Genomic DNA, 19,966 nt, shown 5'->3' on the forward strand with positions numbered 1-19,966 from the left:
TAAATGCTTGTGAAATAATGCATTGCTCTGCTTTTGCTCACCAAAGCTTAAAATACAGTCAATTATGTAAACATTTACTAATATTTTTACAAGGATTTTTGCTAACCCTTTACAATTGTAGTAAATTTGTAAATAGCTCTTTAAATTGTGGTATATTTTCTACCAGTAAGTTTGCACCTATAATAACTTTTGTCTGGAAAAATTGCAGACATTTTTCAATACCATCTACAACTACCTATAGCAAAAAACAACTACCACAACTAGCACATGTAAATCGGGCAGCACAATTAATCGAAAAAAGATTGCGATCATGATTCAACGCCCCCACAAGATCTCAATTCAGCATTTGTACCATTCAGCCAAATATATTTCAAGTTCGGGCGAAGCATAAAGGTGCCGCACAAATCTTTACGTTGTTTTATATATATTGCTCAGCAACACAAACACCTCCGAATGGTGTTAAAAGTGTCACACACTTTATTCATAAGGTATAATTAACCCGAAAATGTCATTTCTGTCTTAATGTTATGAGGTATTTGCAGCTGCGAAATCACAAATTTTGTTTGTTTACTACTGAGAGGACACACGCGTGCTGGTGAATGATGTCAACTTTTAGTGAACAAACATATTAACTGTAATTCACATAGGCTGTGAATAACAGGTAATATAGATGTAAGTAACGTTCAGTTAAAGTGATCTTTTGGGAGCCGCATGGGAAATATGATTTCCATGTATGCTTTATTTTTTCCAAAGTGACAGCAGCCGTGACATGAGCCGCACTGACCAGTGAAAGTGAAACCAAAACCACGCACATCATTTAAATAATCCTATCGCATTGTGCAGTTATGATTATAACAAGCATCTGATATGTTTTTTTTTTCATAGCGAATACAAAGTGTTGTGCATGAGAATAAATGTGCAACACTGTCAATATTACAACTACTTTAGCCTATATAATGTTGAATATAATGCAAGAGGGAATCTGATAATGACAAATTTTTCGTTTTACCAGTGGAATAAAAAGGTCTAATAATGTTGTCAGAGACAAATGTCTCAAACATAATAATTCAACTTCATAATTATAAATAGTTGTATTCTGGTGTCATCACTATACTGTGAATTAACAACCAGGACAAATTTAAAGTCTAGTCAAGTCCACCAATGCAAGTCTATACAAACTTTAGCATTTTAACCAACAGTAGACCTACACGTAGATTAGTTTTGTTTTACAGTGTATTTAAGAAATAAGAATAGGCTACTCATATTAACCTTTATTTTACATCTACAGAATGTTGAGAAAATCCTGAAGATCCTTATGTTTTACTCTAAAATCCTGTTTCTACTGGAAATATGCTGCATGAATTCGACAAAGAAATAGTTTGAAAAAGCATTTAATGTGAATTGTAGAGCAGATAAAAATTTGTCAAAACGTTTTAACAGAGAATTGGGCCTTTTTAAGACTTTTTAACTTCTTAATAGAATATGCTGATTGTCTGTCATTGCAAAGCGGTGCACAACAAAGGAGTCTTTACAAATCCCTGTAGCACTAATGTGCACACACACTGGCAGTGGTGACATCTCAGCGTGTCCATTGTCTGAACCTGTTTGCACATCCAGCCTGAAATCGTGACCGGCGGCTCTTCATAAAACATTCGGACAGCAAGCTAATTCTTGCTGGAGCCATTAGGGCGGACACAGACAGGCAAGCCGAATAAATAAATATCCTGGAAGAAGAATAACCCTGAAAACTATTTTGTGTCCTGTTGCTTTTACTGAAACCAACGTATATAAATCTCTGGCAGCTTTCCATGGGATTCCTCGACTGTTGTGCTGCAAGTAACAAAGGGATGAGATATAGTCATGTGAGGAGAAGAGCAGAAGAAACTGACTCATACCAGTGCATTGACGTCTTCTGATTTACATAGGAGCACACGAATCTCATCTGGGTCTCCGTTAAAGATGGCTTGGACTAGCGGTGGCTGTGAACAACAGAGGTTAGTTAGAAAGCATAAGTGTTAATATTACTCAAACTTAGAGAATTTGCTTCCTCCAACATGGGCTCTACGCTAAGAAATTTTAAGGAGTAAATGTGCTGCTAATTAGGATAATAGAAGAAAAGTTTTGTTTAAATAATTGTGTACAGCACACATAAGGAAGATATTGGCCATCAGCAATAAAGTCAGTCTAGTCACTATGAACGAACTACAAACCTTAGAAAAGGAAAATGACATTTAGGATAGTTTTAGTTTTCCCCAAAAAACATAATCAAGTAGGTATTGCTGCAGACCGGAGACCTTCAAGTGGGAGGAATTCAACAACAAGTAGGCTGGGTGACCGACATTAATACAATAATACATTAATAAAACACAACAGTATACTGTGAGGTTGGGTTTAGGGTTGAGGTAGGTGTTGACATTATTAAAACACAACAGGTTACTATGAGCTTGGGGTAAGTGTTGACGTTTACAAGACACAACAGGTTACTGTGAGGTTGGGTTTAGTGTTGGGTAGGTGAAGATGTTCATAAAACACAACAGGTTACTGTGAGGTTGAGTTTGGGTTGACGTTAAAATAATACAACAGGTTACTATGAGGTTGGGCTAGGTGTTGATGTTAATAAGACAGAACAGGTTACTCTGAGGTTTGGTTTAGGGTTGGTGTAGGCGTATTAGACATAAATAGAACAAAACAGGATACTGTGAGTTTGGGTTTAGGGTTGGTGTAGGTGTAACACAACAGGTTACTGTGAGGTTAGGTTTAGGGTTGGGGTAAGTGTAAAGGACATTATTAAAACAATGGGTTACTGTGAGGTTGCATTTAAGGTAGGTTTAGGTGTAGATGTTCAAAATACACAACAGGTTACTGTGAGATTGGGTTTAATATTTGGGATAGATGTAGACATTCATAAAAGACAACAGGATACTGCGAGGTTGGGTCTAAGGTTGGTTTAAAAGAAATACAGTAATAAAACCAAACAGGATACTGTTAGGTTGGGTTTAGGGTTGGGGTAGGTGTTGACATTAATAAAACACTACAGATTACTGTGAGGTTGGGTCTAGGGTTGGTTTAACACATTAATAAAACACAACAGGATACTGTGAAGTTGTGTTTAGGGCTGGTTTAACTGTAATATACAGTAATAAAACACAACATGACACTGTGAGGTTGGGTCTAGGGTTGGTTTAACTGTAATACGCATTCATAAAACACAACAGGATACTGTGAGGTTGAGTTTTGGGTTGGGGTACGTGTAATCGAGTTTAATAAAACACAACAGGTTACTGTGAGATTGGGATTTGGGTAGGGGTAGATGTAGATTTTCATAAAACACAATAGGTTGAACTCTGTGTCATGTTCAGGAAATTAAACAAACTAAAAATCCAGGAGATTTGTACAGCTCACTTGGAGCTCAAGTCTGACCCATTTAAAGTTGGCTCCGACATCTGTTTATACCCTTTGTAAAGTAATTGTGCACTGTATTCATTTCAAGGGTTAAACATCATTATTGGTGAAATAACATCTGTAAGCCAGACTAATAACTTACCAATCTATTAAATGTTTCGGGGGACAAAGATTACTTAAAGTTTTTAGTTTAAAAAAGTAGTGTGTGTATGAATCAAGTTACTAGAAAAAGTTCATAGTCCATAAGTCAGTATATGACCACTAGGCATTTAGATCTACTCTTTTTAAAATCATTTATATCTCTTATTTTTCTGCATTGAGAATGTAATTTACAATTACAAATATCCAGCAACTATTAAGCCTAAATCAACGTTAATGTATTGTGCATCATATTTACTATTGTTTAGCTTATTTTCTCTGACAAATTCCCGTCATCTAAAAAGGTGAAAGATTTTCCTATTTGAATAAAGCATGTAAAATTGGTCATGTAAATTTCCTAGAACAAAAGAAAATGTATTCGTCTGCTGCTCTTACATTTGTACACTACTTGTAAATCCCAAAAGCTAGCAACAACCCAACAACTCAAGCAAGAGACACTTATAGGAATACACAACAAACCACTCAAAATGTATTAGCTATCATACAGCAACTCCCTGACAATCACACTAGCACTGTGCATAAACAGACTTTATGCAGGGCACCATATTTTCTTTAGAAAATCGTTTGGAATAACTTTGTCATTCAGTTCAAATGATCAGTTCTTTGCATCTGTTTCTCAGCACAAATTTCTAACACTACCAGACAACTAGGCTACGAAACCACACAGCCTTCACCATTTCCATGAAATGGCGTCATTACAGGGAGGCCAAATCGAGCCCTGGGAGCCCCAAGGAAGCTTTTGCACCACACATTGAGTGAAAGTCATATTTCCTCTACATAATTATCATCTTCGGTCCTTCTTTATGAAACAACTAAAGACTAAAGTCATCCCAAATATATTTATAAATGTAGTTTTGCCCTCTGTTTTCTTTAAGTGCTAAGTTTCATACATTAAAATGGCAACACATTTAAAGGCCATGATAATTTGACACATGCGTGGGATAACGAAGGCACAGCAAAGTGTTTTAAGCCAAAATTGGCTGCATCTAAACCTCCATCGTCTCAGTTTGTATTAACCCCCACGTCTCACTTCCTGATTCTTTTTTTTCACATTCGCAGAAGCAACACAGAGGAAGCGTGGAAAGCATTTTCACTTCCGCTATACAGCAGAACGCATGCAGTCAAGCCAACATGCAAATGAACACACTGGGTTCTTCAGAGCTCAGCGCTAAAAAAAGATTGCCAGAACAGGGGTGTTTTAATGTTTGCAGTATATTAGTATACAAACCCTAGATTAATTCATAGCTGTATATCATGGAATTCTAGCAGTTATATCATAGCTTTTTGAGTCGAAAAGTTAAATGAACAGTTTACCCAAAAATAAAAGATTTGTGTAGTGTTATGCTATTTATACTTATATAGGCAGATAATTACCTTCTGTCATCATTTACTCATCCTCTGATTGTTTTAGACGTATTTGAGTTTAATTGAAAATCCAGTAGGGGCGAGGCATATGGCTCGCTGGTTCGAACCTCGGCTCAGTTGGCGTTTCTGTGTGGAGCTTGCATGTTCTCCCTGCCTTCGCGTGGGTTTCCTCCGGGTGCTCCGGTTTCCCCCACAGTCCAAAGACATGCGGTACAGGTGAATTGGGTAAGCTAAATTGTCCGTAGTGAATGAGTGTGTGTGTGAATATGTTTGTGGATGTTTCCCAGAGATGGATTGTGTCTGGAAGGGCATCCGCTGTGTAAAAACTTGCTGGATAAGTTGGCGGTTCATTCCTCTGTGGCAACCCTGGATTAATAGAGGGACTAAGCCGACAAGAAAATGAATGAATGAATGAAAATCCAGTAAAAAAAAACAGCTAATGGCTTCTAGTACATTTTTTAAAAATGAGTTTTAATGGTTCAAACTCTTTATTTAAAATTAGCTGAATCAACACAATTTTGGCTTGTTGTGGGGAACAACTTAATTGTTCCACGTTCAATCCACTTACAATGGTAAAAACTATTAATTAAACTTAAAGGGTACCTATTTTACTCCTTTTATAAGATTTAAGATAAGCCTTTGGCGTCTCCAGAATGTGTCTGTAAAGTTCCAGCTTAAAATTCCCATCAGTTTTTTTATTATACAATGCAGAATTTGTTCTTTTTGGTGCCTGGGGACATTGTAGCTGTTTTTGTAGCCTGTGGCTTTAAATGCAAATCTTCTACTTCTCCCCGCCCACAGTTGCCACGTGTGTGTCTGCTTCTCATGCCTAACATCAGATGAACAGCAGTCAGAAATAGGGACAGACAAGGATGAAGCCAAACTACAGCTCATTAGTCAAAAATACAGAGTAAGTTGATTTAATGTATTTGTGGTGGAGTGTATTCAAGCCTTTCTGAAATGATGAGTCACACGCACACATGCATTTGCTGACACCATGTGGTTGTGATTATAGCGGTTAAGAGTTGGATAGCGATTTTATTGTTTTTATTACTAACATGCTCTTATTTGAAAACATTTTAAACACTTTAAACTAATTCTTGAGAAGCAACTGATCACAGAGTTTAAATAGATATTTTAATCACAGTTTCTTTGCAAAGAATGTTCTATGGACATGTTTAGACATGTTATTACAGAAACATGGTGCCTGTCAATCAATTCGGTGGGCTGGGAGAACCGCATTCCTACGTCACATTGCGGTGGGCCTCAAAATCCCTGGGATTTGGATCCTATTTTATTGTCAGGAAATTGTAAAAGAGACTTCTTGTGTTTCTATCACTCCAATATGACTATGGACACACTATACATACACACACTTCTGTCCAAACAGCTTACAAAAGATGATTTTTATCATAGGTGCCCTTTTAATCCCTTTGTTTTGAGACAACATGAGGGAATTGTTTGGAACTCAGCATTTTTACAGTGTATTTTAGATCCTACTATGGATGTTGATATATTTTACCCAACATTCTTCAGAATATCTTTCTTGTTTCACGTTCAAATTGAAAATAAACATTCAGAACCACTTGAGAGTGAGTAAATGTTGAGGAACTCTGTTAATTTTAAATAAAAATAAAGAATATAAAATTTTCTAAGAATAGCTTCTTTCACGATCTGACTTTCTCTTAAATAGGCTCGTATGCAAACAACCTCTCTGTGTACAGACAACAGGAGATGTGTTGTTGAGATCGGCTCTATTTTCAGCTCCAGAAACAGGCCATCTTACACCCACTCACTTCAAACTCATTTCATCTTCCATAAGAAAAATGATCTCTGCTATGCCAATTCGCCACAAGCCATCAGTCATTTTTGTTAGTCATTTCAAGCATCTCAGGTCTATAAAAACACGAAAAATGTTGAACAATTTTATGTATTTTTATTTTCATGCATCTGATCCTACCACATCATATCATGAACTCTACTAATTGTTTCTTCTGCACAGCCTTCAAAATAAATGGAGATCAAATACCAGCTCAATTCTCCAATTCCTCCTATTTTTTTTCTTCTGATTATCATGTGCATCCTTCATAATGTCGCAAACTCCTCAAATCGGTCAGGATACATAAACATGTCTAAAGTTTTAATATTGAATTGCAGTTGACCAAGCACCACAGTTTAGAGTGTAATGATTTCTAAATTAATTAAGGTTTAACCACAAAACAGTGAATGTTTGTCACTTGCATCTGTTTTTAAAGCCTGTTACTGTGTAAACATTCCAAGCATAAAACCATGAGCTTTATCAAAGATTGCTTTGCACCTGAATACCGTTGCACTCCTCAAAAAAAAGCTATCTAATTTTCATCTTAGTCATTTTGTATTTATCTATTGCTTATAATTAGTTTATTTACATTTTATGCAGATGCACTTGCCCACAGTCACAACAGATGCTCTAAAATAATTAATAATTTCCAAACACTGCTATTCAGGCTATCTGTTTTTATTTTGCAAGATATATCAAAGAAAAACAATTGCAATGTCAGTATTTTCTAATATAGTGCAGCCCTATTTCATAATGTAATGTAGCCTATAACCATGTTTCTGAAGACACACCAGCAGTACACATTTTCAACCTCTTCCTAATCAAACACACCTGAATCAACTCAGAAGATAAGAAGAGACTCCAAAACCTGCAATGAATGGGTCAGATAAGGGACAGATCCAAAATATATACTGTTGGTGTAACTCCAGGAACAGGATTGGGAAACACTGCCCTTTAATAGAGTTCTGAAAGTCAAATAAACATAGTATAAATAGAATCAAACTCACAGACTGTAAAAAAGAATCTGACTAATTTCCATAAGTACTCTATGCATTATTCTATTACATTTTAGGAAATAAATATAAATAATGCAAGTAGAGTCAGTGTTCATATTTAAACTTTTAACAAGGAAAAGAAGTGTACTGTAAGTAGCTGAATGTACTTATTTAAACGAGGAAAAAATTAGGTTGAACATAGGGCTGGGCGGTAAAATCAGTATCGATATTTATTGACCAAACAAAAAAGTATTATCTATATTGACAAAATATCAATATTTTTGTTTTTGAGTTTTAAAACTATTTGCCTTAGTAATGTCGGTAAATTATAATAAGGAATATTAAAAAATCCTAATATTCCTAAATGTATTGTTAAAAAATGTTCAATAATTTTCGATGTCAAATAATATGAAACATGATATCATGATTATTTTTTTTTGCAATATCGCTCAGCCAAAGTTGAACACTTTATGCACTTAACTGCCCTGGGGTGCGTTTCCCAAACAACGACATAACTCGCAGTTGCACAATCATAGTAAGATGCATCGTTTGGGAAAAGAACGAAGTGTGACGAGGGTTTCCCCAAAACAATAGTTTCTCTGTTGCAGATCAATCGTTACAACTTAAAACGCCTATAATGATCCTCTAAATGGGGTAAAGTAACAACTTCTTTAGAGCAGAATTCCATAATTTCTTTGTGAAAATTATATTGTTTTACATGCACACGCATATAAAAAAAATCCAATATCAGTTTTGATTAACACATGCACTCGTTTATTATTTTTTTGTTTTTGAAAAATCACTGTAAAAATGGCCGTGATTTCAACGGTAAAAAACTGTAAAAATGCTACAGTACAAATTCGTAACCTGGTTAACGGTATGTTTTCTTTCCCAGAAATTTACTTTCCCAGAATTCCCTGCATGGCACATCACTTTTTATGCATTTCGTTGACATTAATATAAATCTTTTTAGTTGTTTATTAGTTATGTACATTAGAGATTTACGTTACATCTAATGTTGATAAATAATGTATATTTCATGACTTTATTTTTTTGCGAGTTACCACACTGGTGTTTAGTAGCTGTGTGAATGACACTGAGCACCTTCTTTATGCTGATACTCTTTTCTGCTTATGGGAAAAGTTGATTGTGATGAGCATTGGCTCATTATGTAACTTCCTCATCACCTCCTGCATGTGGATGTGCTAACGTGTCTAACTGTGTAACAAAAGATGTGTAGATGTTGGTCATTCAAAATAAAGACATATTACCTCTATAAACTAATAAAATACGTTAGTTTACCTTAAAAATGAGAAATTACTTTTACGGTTTGTACCGTGTTTTTTATGGTAAAGTACTGGCAACCACAGCTGCCGTTTTTTTACCGTAAATTTTGCGGATTTATTTTTTACAGTGTACTTTTACAATTTGACTAATGCAAACCACTGCAGAAATGTTCTAACCAACAGGTCCATGTCATATACACTCCAGATACTTAATAAACAACCTACCATAAACTAAAAGTATTGACGTATGCTGTGTTTTTTGTTTTTACAAGCTCTGGAGACTTAACATAAATTTGAAATTTGAAATAATAGGTCACCTATAGATTTCGTCATGAGCCACAGCTGTGTTCAAAATGACATCAATATTTTCAAAGTGTACTACGAAGACTACACAATTGTCAGTATGAAGATCACTAAAAATAAACTGTAAAAATACTCTGAAAGCAAATTACACCTAAGAGAGATGACTTTAATGCTTTAAAAAAAAATCATTCCAAGTTTAAATGTTAGAATGTTCTAAACGGAGGAAACAGGGGGGATAAGTGCCAATAGAACACGGCCAGCAATATAACTACAGCTCCAGAGGTGTAGTTACAAGTGTACAAGTTTGCGACGCAGTTTGCTAATGTTCGTTGGAACGACGGATTTGGGAAACGCAAAATCAACAAACTTTGTTTGTAACGACGAAACTTGAAACCTTAGTTTTAGCTAACAATGGCTTTCGGAAATGCACCCTAGCTTTATTTATGTAGTGGAGGAGGCTTACACACTTGTGTAAATTGCAGTGTAAATAGCAACTGTCTATAAGAAAACATAAAAACATCTAATTGCTGTTCACAAAAGTATTTACAGTGTTCAGCATATACATGTAGACCCTCACAAATCTATCTTTTAAATTATAATATTTTTAAATAATTTTTAAAGTCCGGCTATCCTTGTACATAAACTGCCGAGTTGATTTTAACTAACTATATTCTCGTTAAGGGCGACACAGTGGTTAACACGATCGCCTCACAGCAAGAAGGTTGCTGGTTCGAGCCTCAGCTGGGTCAGTTGGCATTTCTGTGTGGAGTTTGCATGTTCTCTCCGTGTTCGCGTGGGTTTCCTCCGGGTGCTCCGGTTTCCTCCACAAGTCCAAAGACATGCGTCATGCACTATAGGATAGCGTAAAACATGCTGGATAAGTCGGCAGTTCATTCCTTTTAACCAGCATCGGAAAATTTGACCACATCACACTAGTACTGCGCTCTCTGCACTGCTTGCCTGTGCACTATCATGTCACTTTTAAATTTTTTCTCCTGGTTTTTAAATCTCTAAATGGCTTAGCTCCTTCCTACCTGTTGACTGAACATCAGCCTGGTCGGTCTCTTCGGTCATCAAACCAGAGACTTTTATACATTCCAAAGTCGAGGCTGAAATGCAGGGGTGACCGGGCTTTCGCAGAAGCTGGTCCTACTTTGTGGAATGCTCTGCCCCTCTGTATTAGGTCTATATCATCGCTGTCTGTTTTTAAATCTAGGTTGAAAACTTACCTTTTTGATTTGGCATTTTATTAGTGAGAATTGTTTGGTTTTAGCTATAATAACTATTAGTGAGATTTGGTTGTTTTTACCTATATTAACTATTTGTGAGAATTGTTTGTTTTAGCTATAATTTTATACCTGTTCTTTGTGATTTATTGTTCAGAACATTGGTCAACCTTTGGTTGTGTTTAATAGTGCTATATAAATAAAATTGACATTGACATTCCTCTGTGGCGACCCCAGATTAATAAGGGGACTAAGCTGAAAAGAAAATGAATGAATGAATGAATGAATGAATGAATGAATATTCTTGCTTGAAAGTCTCTTAAAACTTAATTTTGCCTATATTCAATGAGAAATGGAGAAAAATATTCACTTTCAAAATGGGGTATACTAAAATATGCTGAGAACTGTATGGCTATTTTATTTAAAAAGATATATTCCCTATTAAAATATCCTGTATCTAAAGGGATAGTAGTAAGTTTTCATTTTTTGGGTGAACCATCCCTTTAACGACCCCCGTTAAATTCAGCAGAATTCACAAAAATATTTAATAAATCGAAGGAAACCACAGTTTGGAAGACATAAAAACACAAGCCCAAGATCAACAAACCTAAGATTTACAACAGAGCACTGGCCTGAAATTCTTTTTTACTGGCCCCAGGCCATCAGGCCATCCTTACTGTGCTCTTTTATGTGAGAGCACTGAATTTATGAGAACACAATGTTAAATTCTCCTCACTATGAGATGTTGCCTCTGTCTTGATGGCATACAAAACCACACAGCTCTTCTCTTTCTAGAAAGAGAACACAACAGCTGGTGACAACAGTGCTGTCTGTGTTGTGGCACCACAAAGCTTGGGGACGAGATTGTGGAGTGCTGGCACAAGCAGGGATCTGGACGGTCTCGTCACAAATGAGGACATTCCCCGACCTCCCAGCGCCGCTCCATGCCAAAGCCAAACGCTCAAACACTGAAGCCATTGTTGACATGCATTAGGCTACGCGGCCTCCCCCAACTCCCCATTCTCTCGTCTATCTCTACAGCCAATAGGAGAGAGCCAAAGTTCCATCTTAGCCAATGAGAGCGGAGGTTCAGCCACTTTTGACAACTGCAGCACTGCAGGCTCTTCTTCAAAACAACAGATTGACTCCCTGAGAATCAGGAGTCTAAAGTGAGGAACTGCTGATAGCTCACAACAAAACAAATGCAAAACTTAAATCCAGTTTCTTGTGGCAGCATTCTTCACAAATGTGCAAATGCAGCATAAAATGGAATAAAATTCACCCAAGTTATTATCTAAAAGCATGTTATTGATCTAAAACAAATATATCCATGCATAGTTTTCCCTAGCGAAACATCAGCCTTTTCTTTCTACACAAAAAATCCAGAAATTAGAAGTTTTCCATATTTTTTGATCATGTTTTTTATTTTTTTCCTCATGTATGTATGCGTTTATATTGAATTATGGAACCATGGTCTTCCTTCCAACAATGTTTAACCTTGAAAAGTTTGACTTCTTTTTTTATTATTATAGTTTAAAATGATTTATTGTCTGGGTTTGTGTTCCAAAATACAGTACAAAAACCTAATATTAAACTGCCAGTACATTTTTTGTAGTTTCTCTATTTATTATTTCTTGTACATTATATTATTTCATTATCATTATCATGACTAAATTTCAATAAAAGTCACTTTGTTAAACTGTAGAGTTGAATTTATTTAAATTTGAAGTTGAGTTGTAAATAAATGGAACAAAATTTTCTAGACTTTTCTAATAATTTATTACATCTAAACTTAAATTCTCACAAACATCTGCGAACTCGCATTCTGGGGTCCATTCTTCGTAACTCACTTTAATGATCTAATAATTTCCCAGATCCTGGATCTTTTAATCTTGATAACTGATTTCTGGCTAATTTTGGTTCTTCAAACAAGTTCGCGAATCAGATTAAAATGTCTGGAATCCTGGATGAACTGATCTGAGATCACTGCGTGTGTTGTGAAGGACAGATCTATCGATCCTCGAAATCATGATCAGCAATGCAACGATTGGCTGACGGCACAGCAGCGTAATGACATCATTTGATTAATATTGAATCATCCATGCGAGCTAAATTACATTAAATTCATAGTAAACGGTTTGTTAAATATGTTGACCATTGTTGTGGGCTGCATGCATTACACTTTTATGTGTCAAGAGCATTTAGCAATTTATTTCGTTTTTGCATTTTCATTATTATAGTAGTCTATTCAAGTTTCTTAGTACACGTTTGAATCTAAAAGTCCATATTAATAAATGTTCTCTTTTAACTCCTTAGGGAGAACCACCCTGTGACTGTTTTGTACTTTTATTTCGGAGTGCAGATTGCATAAGTTTAATTTATATCTTTTTTTAGACTTAAACTGAATAAAATATATATTTTTAACTATTTTTCCAAGTGTATATAATTATTAATGTAAGAAGATATCAGCATTCGGTACACACTTTCAGTATTACCTTTGCTTGAAAAGACCCGATCTAATCCTGTTTATATAAAATAAACCTGCTCCTGAGCAGGTTTGAGCAACAGAGCTGTTGCTACGACAACTCAATTCTTGGATCAGTTTTGAAGAACTGAATGATCCTGGATCATGTCAAATCATCATAACCAAATCCAGCTAATTGAGTAATCCACGTACGAAGAACAGACCCCAGATCCAACACCATCCAATCAATATGCCATTTATACAACTAAAAGTAGACTTTTCTTGTATTTTCAATAGCTCCTCTCTCTCAGATGTACACAAGAGGGAAGAAACTAGGGCTCTGTCATTAATTCTGTTACATCATGACTTTTAGAAGATTTGCATTCTGCAAGCCATCTAATTTGTGGTACTGTGGTACAGTTTTGCTTTGAAATTCTGTCTTCAACAAAACAACATCTAAAACACTATTTGGGATACTTTAAAACATTTTATTATTTTTATTTTATTTTATTATTTAACCAGGAACGTCCTATTGAGATACAACATCTCTTCTACTAGGAAGTCCTCATCAAGACAGGCAGCATAGGACAAAGTAACAAAAAATACATATCACAACAAATAGACACACACAAAAATAGTATGAACCATAATCAATTATTAAAACATGTGCACTGTAATAACTGACAAAAATTTTTAGATATAGCGATAGATGGTACATATTTCATGTAGTATATCTTGAAGCTCATTCGGTACATATGAAGCATACTCAGAGAATGCAGATCAACCTAACCTTGGGTGAAAAAAATGGCATCTTAAGTAAAAGTATATCTGCTGTTCTGGTATTATAAGTATTTGAACAGTACTCCGACAAACTAGTTATGTGCTCTAGTAATTTACCAACTAAAGCATTAAAAATAAAATCTAAGATGTGTTGTTTTCTCCTTGACTGAAATGTCATTTTAAATTACAGTGATATGCACTTGAACTAAATCGTAAGGCACTATGATGAACAATATCTAATATTTAAAAGTCATGATCTTTAAAAGCAATTTAAAAAGCTGCCACAAACACTGTCCTCTATTTCCTCCCTCTAAGGCTCTCTGAACTTGTGTCATGTAACCCTCTGAGACTACGAAAAAGCATGAGAGGGGAATGCTGAAATTCAACAACTTCCTGTTGCTTTCCTCTTTGGGGCAAAGTATGGAAATCAAACTGTACACAAGGGCCAAATGAGCGTAAACATTACTGACGCTCCGAACACTTAGTGTCACATATTAACTTTCTTAATAAATGTTCTGGCTTTAACACAAGTTGAACTGTCTGGGATATAGTGTCAACCACCACACAAAATAATTTCAACTTGTGTCCAAACAAGACATTGGTTCACATTAATGCAATTTTAATGGAAGTCTTAAAGAGCAAGGCGCGGTGCCAGAATAAACATACACTTTTTCCCGATTTAAGACTTAAACAACTTTATATGCTTGTGATTTTCTTCATTTGTATGCTGCTTTTGGTTTAAGTTTCTGCTAAATACATTAAATGAATGCATCATGCATGTAGGCATGAGCCAGTATAAGATTCTGACGATATGATAATCTTGGATAAAAATATCACAGGTTCATGGTATTGTGATTACTGCTCTAAATATATATATTTTTAAATGTCTGGGTAAAAAAACTAAAACTTTTTCCCAACTGAAAACAATATATTTAGTTTGAGAAACATTCAAATATTAATTCAAATAAATTATTGACTTGTGCTGTCTTCATTACATCCAAAAACATGAATTTCTTTACATTTTAAGATGGCATCTTTGGATTTATTTTCTGCTGGAGATACTGTTGTCCTACAAAAGTACATAAAAAAACGTACACATACTCTAGGAACGATATAGCACGAAATTTGGGCGGTTTTAAAACCTTGACTTTTCCAAACTGCAGTATATTTTCACAACGGTTATCGTCCCATGCCTACGTGCATGTATATGCAAGTATAATCCAATCTGAGAAAAAAATAATTATTAACTAAACATTTATTTTGACCAAGGGTTCATATATTTTTAGATAAAGATCCCAAGATAAAATAATCTCCTTGTGAAAGACCCTAATGATTATCAATTAATTTATAAATGAAAATTGATTTGCCACTGAGGAAAATAATAAAGGTTATAATAATAGGACAATATTAATAATATAAATATGTTTAATAACTGACCTTTACATCGTCATTATACTAAAACTTATAGTAAACTACATAATCTTGGCATATGGTAATATTTATGGCACAAAATAAGGCATGGCTTGGAGAACAAAATCCAGTATTATTAAATGTAAAGAAATAAATGGACGAATACTATCTGAATTGTATTTAGCAATAATGGTTTATTTTGATTAAGAGTTTTATATTTTTTATACTAAGAATTTAAGGAAAAATTATGAATAATAATCAGTTTACAAGTGAATAAAATATTAAGGTTATGTTATTAAAATAACAAAAATTATATTTGCTTATAAATATAATACCTGATCTTTACATAGTCATTATAGTAAAACTGATACTAAACTACTTTACATAATCTTGCATATAATAATAATTATAGCATAAATTCCATGAATTAGAGAATAAAATAAAATATTTTTAAATGTAAAGAAATAAATGAATGCACAAATAATATCTTAAATTTATTTAGCATTAATGGTTTATTTTGGTCGAGGGTTTTATATTTTTGATACTAAGGATCACAAAATAACAACTTGCCTTGTGAAGAACCTTGTTTATAAATAATAGTCAACAATATAAATTATTAATAATCATCAGTTTACAAGTGAGCAAAATATGAAAGATTATACGATTATTCATTCATTTTCTTTTCAGCTTAGCTCTTTTAATAATCAGGGGCCACCACAGGGGAGTGAGCGCCAACTTATTCAGCAAATGTTTTTACGCAGCAGATGCCCTTCCAGCCAAAACCCAACACTGGGAAACACCCACACACACACTCCTTTACATGCATACACTACAGCCAATTTAGTTTATTCAATTCACCTATAGTGCATGTCTTTGGACTGTGGATGAAACCGGAGCACCGAGAGGACACCCACACGAACATGGGAAGAACATGCAAACTCCACACAGAAATGCCAACTGACCCAGCCGGGGCTCGAACCAGCGACCTACTTGCCAAGAGGCGATCATGCTACCCACGGCACCACTGACGCCCAGATTACATTACTAAAATAACAAAAATAGTATTTGTTTCTAAATGCAATGCATTAACATTGGCATTATACTAAAACTGATACTAAACTACTTTACACAATCTAAGCATATGATAATATTATAGCATTAATAACACCATGGATTAGAGAACAAAATCAAATATTATTAAAATGCACAAACAAACAAATAATTGCAATAAATAATATATTAAGCGCATTTAGCAAAGCATACATTTGCTCATTTTTAGGGGGGAAAAAATTGCAAGCTTTTGTACAGACCCCCGCTGCCCCCTGGGGGTTCCAGTGACCCCATTTAAAGACCCATGATTAGATGACATTTGCAACTCAAAGAACACAATTAGTTTATACAAATTAACAAAAGATAACCAATCGAAATAGAAGCAGCACATTTCTAAATTTTAACCCCTCTGGAATCTCACACACAATTTTTCATTTGTTTGTTATTACAAAACAAGGAATGACTTGCCCTATTTTCTGTAGCAACTAACAACATTAAACAGGTTTTAGCTGAACTCATTTATTCTCAAATATTTCTCCAACTACCTAGTTAGCAAAATACAAGCACAGGCTAGGATCTTGCAGAACAAAAATCCTCTCAACCTTGAAAAGTTGTCCATGGGGCCCTTGACAGACATTGAGTTACTTTTTGCAAGGACAGCTTCCTAGAACCTTTGCAATAGTGTCTAGATATGAGAGAATCACATGACCATTAGGGAAATAGATCTACTCTGCACACACACACACAAAACAAAAGCACTCTCACTTTTTACTCATTTGAAAAGCCAACATTTAGCAGCATTAACTAGTCTCAAAAGACATATCACATTATTTCAGATTTGTATATATAAAATATACATTAAAAACAAATTTGCTGCTATTGTCATAAAATTCACTGAACACTCAAGATGAGGAACTTGACTTAAACAGGGTGGAGCTCAACCACATGTTGGTATGCAACTATACTAGTTTAAAACCTAAATCTGATTGCTGATAATTAAATGATTAGTTCATCTTAAAACTTGGATGAGGAGCAGATAAGTTTAATGAGTCATATCAACATCAGCATCACAGCACACTACAGCGCACAGCAGGAAGTTTCTCTAGATGAAATCAGATGAATACACAAGTTATGTAAAAAGTCAACAACATTCACTTTCTTGCTAAGTGTACATTTATCTTACCCTAAACACAACAGTGTGGGTAAATCACATTATTAATCATAGACTTACTATCATTAATGGTACACTATCACACATAACTATTTGACTTGTAAATTCAAGCACATTTAAGTATTTGATTCACTACTCTGTACATCAGTAATAGCAGTTTGCTGCTCTTTGGTTTTCAGGAAGACCAATGTCTCCCAACAAGGACTATTATGTCGTTGCTAAAAAATTATTATTTTTTTTTATGTCGTTGCTAAATGCAAGACACCAGAAACAGACTTATGCAAATTAAACTTGTATGTGGTCTCATGCATTTTTAACATGTAACGCATATGCTGCAAATATAGCTAGTTTCTGCAGTTGCATACTGCATATGGAGCATCACAATAATCATTAGCATATTAACAGAAAATTACATTTAATTTCACGTAACTCCTCAGTTTCATCTTCACACAAGTCAACTTCATTTTTATAAACATTTTAAAAAATCTTAGTAAATTACCTGGTCGACTAGTTTGAGAACAGCCATATCATGTGAAACTGGACATCCAAACTCCTGAAAAGACCTGAAGGTGTAGATTAATCAAATCCAGAAGGAGCCGTGCGCTTTTTTTACGGAAGGATGATGCTGCACAATGATGTGGCGTCAAAAGCTTGCTTCCTGCTTTGCTGTGGTTCGCCCTCTCCAAGGGCCCGGGGTGATGTGACGGCCGTGGCCGGTTCTGCAGGCGCTATCTTCGGTCAGCGGGAGCAGCTGCAGCCGCTGCCTCACCACCAGCGCTCCGGCGCTCCGGGAAAGAGGAAAAGGGGAGGGAGGAAAGGATGCGAGGGGTGCTGTAAACAATCCGCATTTACAGCAGTGGCATCCAAAACGATAACGATTTTTAGATTTGAAACCCCACTGCTTTACGCTCTGCGTAATGTATTCATTCGTTATAATAAAATACAGGAAGTCAGCGTTTTTGTACGCTTCCCCCCTCGCTAATTTCGGAATCCTACTACGGCGAAGGCCTGGTTCATAAATATTAACGACGTACACAGTTTTCCCAACTGGTTGGCTGAAAGCTCGACGCGGTCAAAGTGGGCGCTGTTGGTGTGACCAATCAACGAATCCTTCTGCGAATTTAGGAACTAACTATTGTTTGTTATTATTAACAATGGCCCCTGACTGGATGTTCACAGGAGGATATGCAGTGACGAAAACAAGTCCTAATTAATATTCATGAGCTATTCCGTTACCATAGTAGGACAAGTAATTTGGTATCCGATGCACAGGATTGTCAGTTCTTCCGAGTAGCCATCATCACCGCCTCACTGATGCCCTCGCTAGACTGATGCACGAATCAATCATTGTAATGAATCTGCTCTATTTAAAGAAATAGTTCCACACATAAATTAGTATTTTGTATTTATATTCACACTCTGACCATCTAATATCTTCATCTGCAGAACATTATAGAAGCAGTCGGTTAAACTATACAAATCATAAGTCTAATTTTTCTGTTTTTTTAGGCTACATGCATATATAAACACATATTTTACAAGAAGCGTGTTTTGTGAATACTTACGATCTCTATCGGTACTGCCAGTTTCAGTTGAAGTTTATTTTTCCTGGCATTGATTAGCACGATTATGCATTATCAATCGTACGAACTATTATTGGGGGRGGGGGGGGGGGGGGGGGGGGGTCAAAAGTATATTTCTATTATACATTTTTAATTATTGATATTTAAGATATAAATAATACAATACAATAAGATTTAAAATGTAATCCTTACTCCATTCAATTAAACAGTTGAAAATTATAAACTGATAAAACGTGGTGGGAAAGTAGTGGCCAACTTTCAAGATAATTGTACATTGCCTAATTGTCTTGTCTGGTCAAAGTTCTTCAATTACAATTCGATGAAATATTAAATAATAATATTGTATTCATTGTACATCCATCTCTCCCCCTCTGTTTATTTGCTGCTGTTCTATATTAGTCACATTGTGCAGTTAATAAATGACAGCTCTACATTCCTTTAGGAATGAAAAACAGGAACTTGCCTACAATGTCCCTGGAAGCAAATATCAGTTTGTTTGTGCTTTGCAGCATGACATCACCTAACAATTCCTGTGTATCAGACTGATAGAGATGCTATATTTAAAGAGGCATGAGAGTTTGGGCTAACATTCAAATAGGGCCCACGAGAAGAAGCTTTGTGTGTGTGTGTGTGTGTGTGTGTGTGTGTGTGTGTGTGTGTGTATGTATATATATATATATATATATATATATATATATATATATATATATATATATATATATATATTGCGCATATACACCAAAACAAACATTTATAAAAAAAGATTTAAAGACGTGTAATAGACGTTTAAACATAGACGGCTTCATTAAAACAAGGCTACATTTGAGCTGTCAGTGAACATCAAATGGACATATAAGAAAAGCCCAAAACTAGACTAGTCACCAAATAAAAGAATGAATGACTATAGATGTGAAGTCTGTCTAATCTGTATTTGATGACTAGTCCAGTTTTGG

The 19,966-nt window shown here is 35.2% G+C and overlaps 1 protein-coding gene across 8 annotated transcripts in view; it reads right to left on the minus strand.

The window, feature by feature from the left end:
* The window catches only part of ankrd44 (ankyrin repeat domain 44), a 52,616-nt gene extending 34,192 nt beyond the window's left edge, over positions 1-18,424 (minus strand). For all 8 annotated transcript variants that reach the window (XR_012385508.1, XM_073912868.1, XM_073912866.1 and 5 more), the window contains exons 1-2: positions 17,930-18,424; positions 1,896-1,979 (exon numbers count right to left, since the gene is read on the minus strand). Coding sequence is in view for 7 of the 8 variants with exons in the window: in XM_073912868.1 (XP_073768969.1) it covers positions 1,896-1,979; positions 17,930-17,956 (111 nt within the window). In the remaining variant the exon portion in view is untranslated. The remainder of the gene's footprint in view (positions 1-1,895; positions 1,980-17,929) is intronic.
* Positions 18,425-19,966: the final 1,542 nt, after the last annotated feature.

The sequence above is a fragment of the Danio rerio genome, chromosome 9 (genome assembly GCF_049306965.1).
Source record: "Danio rerio strain Tuebingen ecotype United States chromosome 9, GRCz12tu, whole genome shotgun sequence".
Classification (NCBI taxonomy): domain Eukaryota; kingdom Metazoa; phylum Chordata; class Actinopteri; order Cypriniformes; family Danionidae; genus Danio; species Danio rerio.